We start from the raw sequence: 15,753 nt of genomic DNA, 5'->3' as shown, positions 1-15,753 counted from the left end.
TGGTGTATGTGGCTGTTTTTATTATCTGGATCTTTGCTAAAATTAAGATTTTTTACTTTGTAATGACATTTTGTCATCGCAGAGTCGCGGTGCTTTGTTTAACTCTGTCTGTTGCCGTTATTGTTGCTGAAGTTGTGTTTACAGTTAATATAATAAGGCTGATTTACGTCACATATATCGACACGTATATGTTAAATATCACAGTCAATATTGATGGCTGAGCCTACTAACCCGTACTAGACACACATATTTGTACCCGCATTCCCTTCACTAATAGTTTGGCATTCTTCATGCCTGACCCCTTTTCCTTAAAGTGGAACTACACCGATTTTATACACCAGAGTCTGTTTACTGGTCTTGGTGAGTACTACTGCATTTGGAGCTGCAAGAAGTCTTATAAATTGTCTTCATCTCTGCTCGTGGTCTGAGGCTACATTAGCTGCTGCTAGCATGACACACCCAAAGTCTCCAAACCAGCTGTTGGCGGTTGCATTGTGGGTATTGTAGGCACCAGGTTTTGGCAGGCAAGAAGAATGGGTGGGATTAAAAAGACGAAATCTGCAACGCCAAATCGGTGGAGGACCCGTTTAACTGTCTCGCCAATAGGATAGGGGACCGGGGGAGAAACGATAACTCCAACCGTCACCTCTTAACCCTAGAACCAAGTCTTAGGACCAGTTCAAATGTCCCACTTTTCAAAAATACACCCACGTCCTCGCTTTAAAAGGTCGATAACTTTGTCCTCACAAAGATACAAGAGTGCACACACAGAAACACACACACATATTGTAGCCATAATCCAGCGTCTGATGGATTAATATTCACTTCTCCCTAACTCCTACAGATGAGAGTGTGTCTGAGTCCTTCTGTGAGTGAGATTAGCGTTCATCCGATCCACGTTATTGAAGTCGGAAGCCAATAGTGACATTTCTTTCTTTTCTCATTTGGACTCGTGCTGCCGATTAGTATCTTTAAATATGACCTTTGTTTGCCCCCGTAAAGTGCAAACCGAGAGGCTACCTGTATCACTTGTACCCACAGATGTCGCACAAGTATCGCATTCAAAAGTGACAACACTAATGCATAAGTGTGTTCATGTACACAGCTCAGTACGCAAACTCCTGGAGGGGGTTTCCAACGTAAAAGACTGTGTACCTGCGCTCCAAAAATGGACCAAATCAACCCAAAAATATTGCTCTGACCGTTAGCAGCGTCAGTCTGGTATCTCAAATCTGGGCTTGCTATGAGCTCGTTTCAGCATTCGCACCCTCCAGTTCGTTTCACATGCATGTGGAACACATTGAAAAAGCCCCTTGAACCAGGCCTGCAGGAGCGTGTGGGAGGGAGCTGACGGCTCGTCTCAGCGGGACAGAGGGAAATTGAAATAAATCTGAGATTTACTCAGGCTTCACGCTTCACACTTCACGTTGTTTACACAGGAGATAAGAGCGGGCTCTTGCCAACCTGATTTGAAAAGCTAATTTTCTCTTGGTAAATCATTTCGAGTGTCTCTGTGTGTATATTTTGCCGGAGGGTGAATTCCAGCTGTATTACGGTGTCAAGGTGACATACTGCTGCGAATGTACACGACTCCTTTAAATGGGTTCCGCTTTGATGAACTTTCAATGAGCTTTGATTCGTTCTTTAACCCTCCTAATCCTAAATCCTCAAACAAAACCCAAGACGCGGCCCCGAAGCAAACATTTTCATACATACGCCGCCAAATATACAACGCGTAAAAGAAACAAAAACCTGCACCGCTTATTTAATACACAAGTTATGAATATTGTGATTCTGATTGAAACTTTGTACACGTTGAAGTGCACCTTGGTCGGGCTTGTAAGCTGTTAAAGCTCAGATCTAAAGCGAGATCAAGGCGTCACAAAGTGCTTCACAATAAAACGATGATAAATAATAGAAGAATGTGAGATCAAAAAAAGATTAAAACCGAGCGAACGCAGGTCTTAAGCTGCTTTTTAGAGGTTAAACATTAATAAGAAACGCCAAAAAAGAATGTATCAAAGGGCTTTTCATCCGATACGATGTGGTGACCTTTGACCCCCACACACACACACAGACACGCACACACACACACAGCGCAGATTGTAGACTGTTTTGATCCTCCTTCCATTGACTCTTCATGCCCTTCATATTTCAGTTCATACAGCAGTTGACAGGTGAATAATTAACCGTGATCTCATTAAGCATCAAATAAACGAGGGGACTAATTACCAAAACTGGGCCTAATTAACTCCCCGATTCATTTAGGCGGCCGTTGGTTAACGGTGTGATTAATTCATCGCCAACAAGACGTTTTCTGTCTAACCTCCCGGCTCCACCTTTGAAAAGTTGACGTTTGTCTACGTACGCGAGTTCATGTTGTATACGTGTATCTGCATTGCACTGAGCAGATGACAAAAAGGCCGCCGGCCAGCCGAAGTGTGGCGCAGGCGTCATGAAATGTAAACAAAAGGCTGGTGAGGAGGCGACAGTTCGCTGGGTTTCAATTCGTCTCCGACGACTGGACGTGACACCCGTCCAAATCTCATTTCCCTTCAGCCAGCAGATAGTGTGCGATGTCTGTGTGTGTGTGTGTGTGTGTGTGTGTCTGTGATAGACATTCAAAAAAAAAGCTAGAGAGTGAGAATAACTGACCACATGTTGAAACAGGGTTCCCGTGCGCCACGTTAACTAATTTTGTTCCAGATATGGAATTATAGCGTCATGCCGTCAGCCAGATTTGAACTTTTTGTCCCTTCTAATTGGCCTGCCAGCCTCTAACTCGCCTGTTGTTCCCATCACCTGCTCCACGCCCACCTGCACAGCTGATCCACACTCCCTAATTTCACCCCTAGAACGTACAACGGCCTGCCGTCCAGAGAAGCTGCCGGCAGCAAGCTCTTTTCCTGCGTTCTTCGTGCTGTTAAATGTCTGCCTTTGCCACATATTAGGACATTTCCTCACTTTTCTGCATCCTCCTTTTTTCTTTGTGTTATTACTGAACGACATGGGAAGCCTTTTCTCCTCTCAGGTCAGGTGATAATCAGGCGGCAGCAGGTGGTGATGATGAAACTTTAATGTTCTTCAGCTTGCACGTGATAAACAAGCCAGATTCAGGAGCGTGAACATGAAGAATATTGTCACATTAGGGCTCTAATATGTGTCTTCTTTGAGGTTTAAAAGCATAGGAAACATCACAGAAGTCTTGCTCTGTACTGTAACTTATAACCTCTGTCTGTCTGTCTGTCTGTCTGTCTTTGTCAGGTGGTGCGGGACCAGATCACCCACTGCACCATGAAGCTCCGTCAGACCACTGGCATGATGGAGTACTGCCTGGAAGTCCTCAAAGAGAACGATCCCAGTGGATTCCTCCAGGTATCTGACCCACTGTGTGTGTGTGTGTGTGTGTGTGTGTGTGTGCAAGGCTTCCTTCATGGCATCAGTATGTCTCCTAATGTAGGTTCTCACATAGCAACTAGATCAAGAGGAAAAACCCTGGGTTTGCACATTGAAACCATCCTCTTGAATCAACTTGTGACGCATTCACAACCGAAAATGTGCGCGCGAAAGGAGGGAGGATGGTTTAAAACTAGCAGGAGAGATCAGCTTCGCGGGGAGCCTCCGATGTTTCTGAAGCAGCCGAGGACACTGCGGAGTCAGGGGAGGAAGACTCCGCCCGCTGATGTGAGGATAACAACAACAACAACAACAACAACAACAACAACACGTCTGACCTGCTTCACCAACACCGCAGCTGGTCTATTTTTAGTTCACATGTCAGCAGGCTCCGATGCTCAATAGATGCTCAATAGCTATTGATCCGTGCATGTTAGGTCAAACTGAGAAAGGTCAAATGTGACATGTGACACCTGCTTAGGAAGAAAGTGTCTGTTTAACCCCTAATGTTCTTTCTTTTTATTTAACCTTTTATTTAACCGGGAATGTCCCATTGAGATTAAGAACCTTGAATTTTTCAAGGGAGACCTGGCCAAGAGGAGACAAAATAAAGAGAGAATAAAGAAGTCCTCAGAACGCAAAGAATTCTGTTTGGCACTTGGCACTCTGTCTGAATCCCAAATACGTCTTGTGATATGTCAACAGACATGTACGTTTATTCGTCTGTGGATTACAAACAGAAGGAGTATACAGTATATTTGTTCACGCACAGCTCAGGTAACGTATATATATAAAACATGAAATATTTCCTCATTGTAGTACTGTATATGGTCATTTCCATTTTTTGGTCACCTTTTATCAACTGCGCAAGCCCAGTTTTGTGGCATCAGGAAGGGTTGCCACTTCAATACTTTTCTACACGTGGAATTTCAAAAGGCTATAAGAAAAGGGGGAAGTAAATGGGTTGATTTTGCAATTTGTGTGTGCGTGGGAAGGTGAAGTACATCCCACAGTAAGCGAACACATATAGGACACACGGTCGACATGTGTGGCTGTCTCGATTTCCCACTGAATGATATGAGATGAAATTCCAGTGTCTCTGCTTCTGGTTATGAATCATTTCACTTCCTGAAGAGAGATAGCAGGAGAGAAATAGAGCGATGTGAAAGGGAGAGATGAAATAGAGATCAAAGACACTCCTGCGGGACGCGATCACACACACACACACACACACACACACACACACACACAGACACACACACAGACACAGACACACACACACATCCCCATTGCTTCCTTTTCATCTGAATGTTTTATAATGTATTGATTATGTGCTCCTTTATGGCTGCCAGTGCCTAAATCCCAACTAGAGGCTCTTAAGGGATCAAAGGTGGGTATCAGTTCTACATGTAAGTTCAGGAACATTTATAAATACAATGCAACTAATCCGAAGTAGAAGAATGGAGCTAAATGAAGCAATTTACGTTTCAGTGCTGCAGGATGAATTTCCAAATCCTCCGCTCGTGTTTTGCCTTTAAAGAATCACATTTTTTTTTTTTTTTTTGCAGCTGAGTGTAGTTTAATCTAATGTATTCACTTAGATTTATTTCCCCCGTGGCAGTGAAGCTCTCACCAGCGGACGAGGGGCCTAATTCTTATCCTTAAATATTTGAGCTGCACTAATGCGTGCCTCATTTCACTTGTCAGACACAATGTAAAGAAGCCAGGCTAATGGAACAGATCCCAGAGCAGAGGCGCTGCTCTGCATGCAGGGGGGGGGGTATCACAGCCTCGCGCGCATATTTTAATGTAGATACTGAATGCAGATGCTCTCATTTCCTGTGTTTATTTGACCGTCTCCTAACCTTTTCTGCATGTCTGCACATATAATGTTGTCTGTGTGTGTGTGTGTGTGTGTGTGTGTGTGTGCGTGCGCGCGCGCAGATCTCAGATGCTCTGATCAAGCGGGTGACATCGTCTCAGGACCAGTGGGTGAAAGGGGCCCTGGAGCCAAAAGTAGGCCCCGAGTTTGACCTCACCCTCAACACCGACTCGCTGCTCCAGACCATCCTGCAGCTGGACTTCTGCCAGGGCAAAGGTGAACACACAAAAACACACACTTCCGACCTCCGTTGGCAGTTTTAAATCCTGTCCTACAATCATGTCACGGCTGCAGGATCGCTTAGACTCTAATTGTTCAATGTGTTTCTATTCGATTTTTTCATTATCTAATCGTATTTTTAACTTCTCTGTATTAGCGCTGCGAATAGCATTTGCTGTCGTTTAAGGAGTACTCCACTGATGTAGTATCGCACAGGTACCCTGACTTATAGTCAAGCTACATTTCCCATAATGCAACTCAAATGTGTCATTGTGCCACTTTCACATCACGCTGTTTAGACCTTAATTACGAGCAACCAAGCTGTAAAAAACCCAGTCTGCAAACCTAAACCGTTTGTTTGTTCCTGGTGTCATCAGTTAACGAACTGCTTCAACTGCGTAACGCTGCAAGAGTGGCTAATTTAGCCAAATTAGATTATGTAGTTATAAGGCAAGCAGCCCTCTGGAAAACCCTCTTGGAATAATGCAATTCAGAATAACGGCAGGTTTTTCCTCTTCTTCTTGCTCTGCAAACGCCCACGTCGTTCAAACTTCACGCCCGCAGTTTGTAGGGAGTTAAGAAATGAACTAGATGTGCACAAACAAGCTAAGAAAAGTGCCCCGTGGTGATATATTTGATAACCAACATTTACTTTCTGTCGCACTCCCCTTCTGAGGTTTCTTCAAGATGCGCAACAATGTACACAACTGATTAGCGATTCATTGGCTGTTGCTGCCCAGCAACCAGTGGGCGTGCACGAGTAAACACGTCCTTGGGATTACCCAGATGTATAGTTAATGTACATTAAATATGTAATCAGCACTGTGCAGACTTTATTACGCCGCTTGCTGCTCCACTGAGGCAGTAAAAATCAGGTGTTTTCCTTTTGCAGATGCGGATTCAAGCGTGCCAAACCACCAAATAATGCTCATCATTCTTTACAGTCAAGCACTAAGACTTTACGTTACGTACTTAATTAGCTGTAAAACAGCATTATTACGAATTTACTAGAAGCATATGGAATATAATCATCAAATAATGACAAAATTACATTCAGTTTAGTGCTGTGGAGTTAATAATTGGAATCACATCATGGTATGATTCTCATAATGGCTTCACAATATGCTTATAATGCCTTGGGGGGCCCTTTGGGAGCCACTTCAGGTCAGCTGTTGAACTTTAACCAACTCTTTATCTCTACTGAGGCTTTTGGTCGCCCGTCCTTTGTTGCCTCCGCCTCACATCCCACTGATCGTACGAGTTTAAAGACAGACCTTTTCATTTCATGCCTTTGAATTCGGGTTTTTCTGCTTCACAAGGAAACTATTCTCCATCGCTGTCAAGTTATCGTCGGCCATTTTAACCGGATGAGTTGCTCTGGATCACATGTTTTTAAACAAGTCTTGATGACCTGTAGTCAAGTAATGGAAGCAGCCCAAAAAAAACATATCCGCTATGTGCACGTTTTCGTTGTAGGATGCAAACTCCTCCTCAGGACCATGACATGACCTCAGTGTCCTCGATGGCAGCTACAGCTATTCCTGTTAGATTCACATAAAACCACATAAAACCTCAGCAGAAGAACTATATTCTGGGCTTTAGTTCTCTTTATCTAGTTTGTATTATCTTGAGGAATTAGAAGAACGAATGGTGTCTTTCATATTTTCACGCTCAGCAGAAAGAAGGGACGTTTCATGTCTCTAAAGACGACCAATCTAAATGTCTCCACTGGTCTCACTGTTAGCTGCAGCTGCTTTATACATCCACCGTCTGTCCATGTGCCCTTTTATTAAAACATCCAAACCAACGTCATATTTCCAGATGTGCAGGAGAATCCGTTATTGAAACAAATGCAGGCAGCAGGCAGTGGTGAGGCTGGGATGGAGGCAGAGAGCCCAGGAGGTATTTCAGAGACTTTTCACAGTAAACCTGTGTTTTCCTTCCTTCAGTCTTCTTTTGTCACTCCTTCCTTTGTCCCTCAGCCCCGATGTGCCCTCACAGCCATTCTGGCTGGAAACTCACTGGTCTTTTTGTCCCGCGGCGTCTATCTGGTCTCATTCCTCTGCATGGTTGTTGTCCCCCCCCCCCCCCCTTCCCAGCTCCTCTCCAGTGAATGGCACCTCTGCAGAACAGCACTGCCTTCACTGGAGCACAAAGTGTCCAAAAGTCCACAGAGTTACAGAGATTTGTTGCCTGAAGTACTTCTCTGTTTCCCATGCCGGTCTTTGGTTACCAATTCTAAACGGCCATTTAGCCATTCTTTCACGGAGCTTCTTCTTTACCTGCTCTTAACTGTTGTCGTTGCATTGTAGTACTGCAAAACACAGGATGTAAATATAATCAATAACCAATTCGTTTTCAATAAAAAAATAAAAAAAAGTGTGTATCAAGATGAATTCAAAAAAAAAAAAAAAGATGTATGCTTCATTTAGCAATCATCTCGTGGTCGTGCGTGAACCGAAGAACTACTCTGGCTGCAAACGCTGTTAAAAACGAATGTTGAATTTCAATATCGCTCCCGATCCTGCCGTGTTGGTGCCTCCGTCGTGACTGCTGCCTCTCCTCTGTGTCGCCACTGCTCTCGTTGTGGTTGTTTGGAGACACAAGTCTTCACAGCTTATATCGGTCTAACCCTATACACCTCTACAGGGGTGTAATGTCCTCACATGGCCTACTTAAAGCCACTGACTCCCAGCTGTTGCCCTGTAAATGAACCCGGAGCTCTTTCGCCTTTAAGGCTCTTTTCTTTCTCCCGCTAGATCCACATTAAAGCTCCTCTGTCTATTTAAAGGCAAACCAGCCAGACGACGACCTCACCCTGTTCGTCTTCCCTTTCTCTTCCTCCACCCACCCTTTCATCACCTCCCTCCTCCCATCCCCCCATCCCCCAGTTACAGTCCATACAGTCTCATCCGTCTGTGTCTCCCCCCCAACAGCGGAGTCTGGACCCCCGGTGCCGGCGGCTCCCCTCCTGCAGCTGGAGAAGTGCTGCACCAGGAACAACAGCGCCACCCTGGCCTGGAGGGTGACTGCGCCCCCCGCCAGCCCCATCGAGGGCTACATCCTGGAGCTGGACGACGGCAACGGAGGACAGTACAGGGTCAGTCAGAACACACACAGTGCAGGGCTTGACAACAACGTGGCAGTAATCACAGTAAATGATGTCCGTAGCTGCTGTTTCTTTTTTTCATTGTGTTATTAATAATCCATACGCTGCACAACCCTAACTGAAGCCACATGGTAGTGTGTGCATGTGTCTGTGTGTTATCGGTGTGTAGTTAGATGTGTGCGTCATCAGTAAACATGCATTTTAAGTGTGTGAGTACTTGTCTCTAGTAATACATCTTATGTGTTTAAGCAGCAAACACACACGTGCATGCCCTTAATCTGCATTTGCAATGATGCCACTAATATGTGCGTGTGTGTGTGTGTGTGCGTGTGCCCCCAGGAGGTGTATGTGGGGAAGGAGACAGTGTGTACGGTGGACGGCCTCCATTTTAACAGCTCCTACAATGCCAGGGTGAAAGCCTACAATACCATCGGTGTGGGGCCGTACAGCAAGACCGTGGTGCTCAAGACCTCTGACGGTAGGCAGTGTGAGTGTGTGAGCAGTTTGGTTTGGGATGGTTTCACGACACACATGAATTTGTTCCGTGTGACATTGTTATTTTATTTTTTTCAAGAAGTACAGGAAGGTAGTGGGAAGTGAAATGGAGATCAGTGAAAAGAAAAGGGACGAGTGGGCAAGAAAGCAAGGGCAGGGGTGCACAGGAGAGAAAGGAGGGTGAAAGAAAGGAGAGGAGAGGACAGGAAAGGAAAGGAAAGGAAAGGAAAGGAAAGGAAAGGAGCGGGACAAGAGAGGTGGAATGGGAAAGAATGGGACAAGACAGGAGAGGAGGGAATAGGTTAAGAAAGGGAAAGTAGGGTGAAAAAGTAGAAAGAGAGAGAGCAAAGGAAGAGAAAGGGCAAAAAGCAGTGCAGTGGGATGGGTTTTCCTAAACCGCACACACACATACACACACACACACACACACATGCACACACGCACACGCACAATAACAATGGGCATTAGCCTGTTTTCTGACTGATAACTGTTCATCCTTCCCGCCCTCTTTTTCATCTTTCTTTTCTTTCTTTTCTTTCTGCCCACTCGCCCCTCTTTTTCTCTCTCTCGCCCCTCATCGCCTCCTCCCCCTCTGTCCTCGGGGACAGTGGCTTCCTGCTGCGACACAGAGAAAGGAAATTATGGGATGTGACTCTCTGTCGGCATGACAGGGAAAAGAGCAGGCGACAAAGGCTCTGGCCGCAGAGCGAACGCTGATTTAGATGTAGAATTGATTTATTTCTTTATTTGTGGTATAATCCTTTCTGTCTCTGTGTGTGTGTGTGTGTGTGTGTGTGTGTGTGTGTGTGAATATTGGATGTGTCACGTCTTATTCAGTGATGCAGCATGAGGTTGTAGCTGGCTGATGAAGCATTTCTGTCCTCAGGCCTTTGATAGTAGATGTGTCCCTGATGTTTCAGCCTTCAGCGTGTGTGTGTGTGTGTGTGTGTGTGTGTGTGTGTGTGTGTGTGTGTGTGCTTTTACCCTGTAGCGAAACTCACTCACACGGTTATAATGTTATATAAAATTGCGAGACATGGATTGCCATACATAACTCTGTCTGGAAGGAACCAACTCATAATACATTATTATCCAATGTATTAAATATATATAATTATTATATATACAAGAATGATTTGACTGTATGTTGATGGTCATACTGTTTCTCATGAAGAAACAAATCTGGATGACAACGTGTTAAATATTGGGGGATGTCCTTGACTATCGGTTCATGTTAAGATAAAGAAGATAAAAACTGAGGAACTGCATTATGTTATTAATATTATATCATTATATATTAATATACCAGCTAACGTTCCTCCAATCACAGTGGAGTCTGTGCATGTTAGAGACAGCATGGTGTGAGCTGTTGAAAATGTCCTGAACCATTTCTTGTTTATCAAAATGAATCAGTTTCCTTCATCATAATTGGCCCAATTATTTCACTATTTCAATCATATTAACGTGTGAAAGTTTCTTGTTCTGTAAACATACGAACGCCTCCTTCCGTCTTTCCTCATAACTCTCAAAAACAAAGGAGGAATAGCAGATTAGCGGATTGACCGACTGTTGCTTCCTTCCCGCAGTGGCTTGGTTCACCTTTGACCCCAGCACAGCTCATCGGGACATCGTTCTGACCAATGAAAACCTGACCGTCAGCTGTAACAGCTACGACGACCGCGTGGTGCTGGGGACCGCCGCTTTCTCCAAGGCAAACACACGTTCAGACATCCACCCTTTGAATACATGGATCACATCTCTTACCAGTGTGCGCTTGCTTTTGTTCTTGTGTGAGAGAGAGCATCTGTTCTGCTTCCAGGGCACCCACTACTGGGAGGTCCGGATCGATCGCTATGACAACCACCCGGACCCTGCGTTCGGCGTGGCGAGGATCAACACCATGAAGGACATGATGCTGGGGAAAGACGACAAGGCGTGGGCCATGTACGTGGACAACAACCGCTCCTGGTTCATGCACAACAACTCCCACACCAACCGGTAGGTGGAGGCTGCACCGCCACACTGCTACCGCAACTCCGAGAGATTTGTTTACAGCGTTTATTGATAACATCTGTAGAAAAGTCTGCAAGTTATATAAGTTAGTTCGCTAACGTAGTGTTCACACCAGCTGAGGCGGTTTTTTTTCCCACAACCTGGCAACTCAGAAGTCGTATTCATTTTTTGAACTAATTCATCTTTTGAACTAATTCATAGTTATGTGTTCATTGTGTGTTCTGCGTTTAAATCTCACACAGCGAAGAAGTAAACACACACACACACACACACACACACAGGATAATGATAGTGACGTCACAAACCCTCATGAAACATTTATTTGAAATAAAAAGTCGACTCTTCACAGGAAATGCGCGAAACCTCTGACTTTATTTCTCCACCTCGGGTCCGTTCCGGACTACAGATTTACTCAACCGATCATCTCACGTCCGTGTTTCGTGTTATTGGCCACGCATTGATTCCTTCAGCTCTCTCTCTCTCTCTCTCTCTCAGCCCCGCCCTGAGGCAGGCGTCACACATTTGTAGTTTCCGTCATCAGCCCACCACACTCGAGACGAGACCGGGTTTTTGTGTAATCCGGTCCCCCCCCCCCCCAAGCTTTTTGAAGAGCTTGTAAAAACAAAAGAAGACTTTATGGACACAAATGATTAAAAATCTAAATCACCGAATATGGGATTCCATTTTTTTTAATTTTTTTAGTGCTTTTCTTTTGAGCACATGCCACTTTATTGGCATAATGTGGAATAAAACAATACACTTTTAAACATCTTTCGAGGGGAGTTTGGTTGAACTTCTTTTCAACGAGCCGCGGGGGGGTTTATAATTTATCCAAGAAATTTGATCAGAACTGTAGCTACACTCTCTCTCACTTTCACTTTATATATACCACAAATTAACCTGTTAGACCTATTTGGTGTGTGTGTGTGTGTGTGTGTGTGTGTGTGTGGTGTGTGTGTGTGTGTGCGTGCAGGGCGGAAGGAGGCATCACTAAGGGCTCGACTGTGGGCATCCTGCTGGATCTGACCAAACACACGCTGACTTTCTTCATCAACAAGGAGCAGCACGGGCCGACCGCCTTCGAGAGCCTGGACGGGGTCTTTGTGCCCGCCGTCAGCCTCAACAGAAACGTCCAGGTCAGTGTGTGTGTGTGTCTCGGTGGTGACCTCAGAGCTGTCACGACTCGACGTGCAGTGTCAAAGAGCGCTGAAGCTTCGGTACAACTGATGCAGAAAATGCGACGTCGCATTCAGTTGTGTCTTTGTTTCCCCTTTTCTTGTATTCCCCAGTCGTGCACGTTGGAGTCGCGCTCTCAGACAGAGAAGCCATTCGAAAGCGTCAACGTGGGTCTCTGAGAACTAGTGAGGGGGAAGTGTATTCTGCCATTTCATAGATTTAACAAATAGTCAGTGAATTGATAATAAAAAAAAAAGAGCCAGTCACAGGGCTGGTGGACGTGCGCATGACACTGCATCGTCGTTTTAAATTGTTTGTTTAGTTTAAGGAGTCCGAGAGTTTTCTCCACCCAAATTCAAGCGTTCATTGAGGACAGGTTCATCTGTTAATCTGCCCCAAAAACCAACTCATTATCATGCTGTGAAAAGTGGTCAAACGCGTCTTCTCTCCAAATGAAACTACGTGTCAGAGCGAGGCTTTCACGCAGCATGCCGTCCCTCTGTGACGATCTCAGCGAGTGTTCGTTTTGCTCTGTTTCAGGTGACCTTACTGACGGGCCTGGAGGTGCCAAAGAATATCAAACAGTAGGAGATCCGCCCCCCCCCGAGCGGATGCCCTGGATACAACCCAACGATGTCATGTGCAGTTCGCTCTCACGTGGACCTTTTTTTTCCCCAGTCACATCCGATGGGATTTAACCCTCTCCCGTTCCCTCTCGAGGTGCCCTTTGTCGCGGCTGCTCCGTAATTTGGGGGCGAAGGAAGTTATTATTGGCTATAAACAAATTGACTGAGGCTTGTGGATGGCACTGCAGAGAGGACGGGAGTTACTGTGCAGCCATACGTTTTTCCATATCCCAGTGTGCTCCAGGATACCAACAACACTTACGCCATCATCCCTGTAATTTTAGCATGAAGGAAAATGCAGCCTGAGAATTTCTCCTCGAGGCCTGAAGCCAATCGAGCCTCTCGCTCAGAGCCGATCAGCTGTGAAGATTCCCACACCTGTGCTGGAGCGTTTTATCAGTTTCGTTTCAGATATGCCACCAGAAACAAACACCGCGGTCGTTTTTTTAAAAGTCCACGACGACAAGGTGATTTCAGGAAAAAAAAAAACCAGAGGGAGAAGCGATTCAGCAGTGCTCACCGTCGCTCTGCTTCTCTCTCAGGTGTGTTTACCACATGAAGGGTGTCTTGTAGGTGCTGTGGTGAAATATTTAAAAGCTAAACTTTCAGCGCGCACTGTCTCCTCCGTCCTCTCCGTTTTTCTCCTTCCTCTCCATCTCGTACGAAGTGGCATGGAGATTGTTTGGTGCTGTTGTCGAAGAGGTTTACACACCGAGGTCAAGCTGGTGCGTCGTTCCATTTCATTTTTTCTCCCCCCCCCCCCCGTAATGCGACAGATCTGCAGAGCACGGGAGGATTGGTTGTGTCATTTTGAAGCGGCTCGTCCTTTTTTTTTTTTTTAAGAAGGGAGGAATTTAGTTCCACTCGAGTTTCTGGTAGACTGTGATTTGTCGGCCACAGTTTATTTGCACTACATGTCTGTCCGCCTCACGTGGTGGGACAAAAGGGAGAGACTCGCCAGGCAATGAGAGACAGCAAACTTTGCCATCTGAGGTGGTTAAAGGAAGAGCTTGACATTTCTGGAAGTGCTTATTTCCCGTCTTGCCCTCTCTCTCTCTCCAGCCTCCGCGTTCACCATCTCTCCTGTCAGAAAATGCTGAAATGAAATGGAACTGAGCCAAACCTTACCTCCTTTTTCGCTTTGTAAGACCAACAGCTGCCATAATACATCAAAAGGAGACGAGAGACGCGTGGTCGTCTCATGGTAATGTTTTTTTCTTTTCTTTTCTGCGCTCATCTCTCAGTTCTCTCTGTAGAATCAGTCGTTCAGGCACCTTTTTAATCTGTCGTCCTGAAAATGATCTTGAAAAGTCACATCAGGTAAAGCTACACACGCTGCTACGGCAGCCTGCAGAGGACAGTAGCTTTGAAATTCAACCAAACCACTGTGACTGAGGATCTAAGATGTTGTTTAAACATGCCCCATGTGTATATTTCCACTGATCTCAATGCAGCAGAACGGAGAGGTTTGTTTTTTTTAGGTTACTTTAGCTTGGATTTTATCACGATATCTGAGAGATTTCTATTCCCTATAATGTTTGCGAGTGCGAGAGAGACGCTATTGGGGGTACAAATATTGGGTTTACGTGTGAATGGAAGTCCACAAGCTGTAAATACAGACGCGTGATGTTAAGCATGGATCAAGCATCGACAAAGTTTACAAAATACCTGAAGCTGTATTGTAAATAGTGTACTGCATTACTGTCTTTGCAACGAGTGACGTTAAAGCCAACCGCTACCACAGATCGCCCTCTGCTGTCCGCCGGTGGCGACAACAGCAGGACTCATGCACTCCTGAACTCATCCTGTTGTTACAATATTAGCTGAGCTGACCGCGATGTCATACCTTTTAAACCGCTGACCTTTTAGAAAAGGTCAGCAAACGCTTTGTCTTGAGATCACATCTCTGACCCACATCGCCAACTGTCTCGGATATTCAAACGTTTAATCAGGGACGTAGAACAGCAGTCATTTACAGTTATAGGTTTACAGGTTTTTATACATGTCGACAAATTATTATCACGACTGCAGGCAGCACTTATATCTCACTTACCACACCCGCGTTCCTTGAAAATTCCCAGTTCAACACAAACTTTAAATATGCCAGGTGAGTATTTCTTACTGGAATTAGGGAGGTCTATTTTCAATACAACAGCAGAAGCATCATAAAATGCGTTAGCCTGTGGTTACACTTACGAAAAAGGAATTGATTTAACTTTAGAGCATTAGAGTAGCATAATAACATAATATCTTTCAACTTTGGGCTCATTTTACTTCTTTTTTCAGTTAACAAAGGAACAATACTGAATAACGACGACCGAGACCTTTCTGTGAGATGGGGATTATGTATTTATCCGTGAGTCAAAGCCGTTACCTAGAATGTTTATTAACGACGTTTAAATCCCAGAACAACAGACAGGAAGTATATTAGGCTGCCACTTAAGTCTGCAAAAAACACAAAACAAAAACCCAACCATCTCAACTGGCTTTTTGCACCTGATGCTGCATTCAAATGATGTGGGAAAGATCAATTTACAGCAGCAAAAATCTGTATTTTTTTAACAACAACCGATGAAATGACTGTGTGTGATGTGTAATCACAGTAATGAACCCCCAGAGAATTACCACTCAACTCTGCAGTTCCCCCCAGCTCTATGGAGCGTTTTAGCAACTTTCAGCTAATTGTTTTGGTTTTCAGCGGAAAAGCTCTAAAACTTTACTGCACGCTACATGTCCAGCATTAAACAGCAGGCAGTTAGTGTGGAGCATTTAGCAGATGAGCCAGATTTCTTCCCAGGAGTCAGTGGGGACGAAAAAACTACAGAGCTAAAAGAAGA

At 45.0% G+C, this 15,753-nt stretch overlaps 1 protein-coding gene across 6 annotated transcripts in view; it reads left to right on the top strand.

The window, feature by feature from the left end:
- LOC139301964 (tripartite motif-containing protein 67) overlaps nucleotides 1–12,878 on the top strand; it is a 33,843-nt gene extending 20,965 nt beyond the window's left edge. For 2 of the 6 annotated variants that reach the window (XM_070925496.1, XM_070925494.1), the window contains exons 4-11: nucleotides 3,265–3,375; nucleotides 5,341–5,494; nucleotides 8,434–8,597; nucleotides 8,946–9,084; nucleotides 10,688–10,812; nucleotides 10,921–11,099; nucleotides 12,088–12,250; nucleotides 12,831–12,878. In XM_070925496.1, coding sequence (XP_070781597.1) covers nucleotides 3,265–3,375; nucleotides 5,341–5,494; nucleotides 8,434–8,597; nucleotides 8,946–9,084; nucleotides 10,688–10,812; nucleotides 10,921–11,099; nucleotides 12,088–12,250; nucleotides 12,831–12,878 — 1,083 coding nt within the window. Of the gene's footprint in view, nucleotides 1–3,264; nucleotides 3,376–5,340; nucleotides 5,495–8,433; nucleotides 8,598–8,945; nucleotides 9,114–10,650; nucleotides 10,813–10,920; nucleotides 11,100–12,087; nucleotides 12,251–12,830 lie in introns of all 6 variants that reach the window. The other 4 variants (XM_070925498.1, XM_070925497.1, XM_070925493.1 and 1 more) reach the window with 3 other exon arrangements.
- Nucleotides 12,879–15,753: the final 2,875 nt, after the last annotated feature.

The sequence above is a fragment of the Enoplosus armatus genome, chromosome 19 (assembly GCF_043641665.1).
Source record: "Enoplosus armatus isolate fEnoArm2 chromosome 19, fEnoArm2.hap1, whole genome shotgun sequence".
NCBI lineage: Eukaryota > Metazoa > Chordata > Actinopteri > Centrarchiformes > Enoplosidae > Enoplosus > Enoplosus armatus.
Note: the sequence above shows the minus strand (reverse complement) of the source record. Positions and strands in the feature narration are given on the sequence as shown.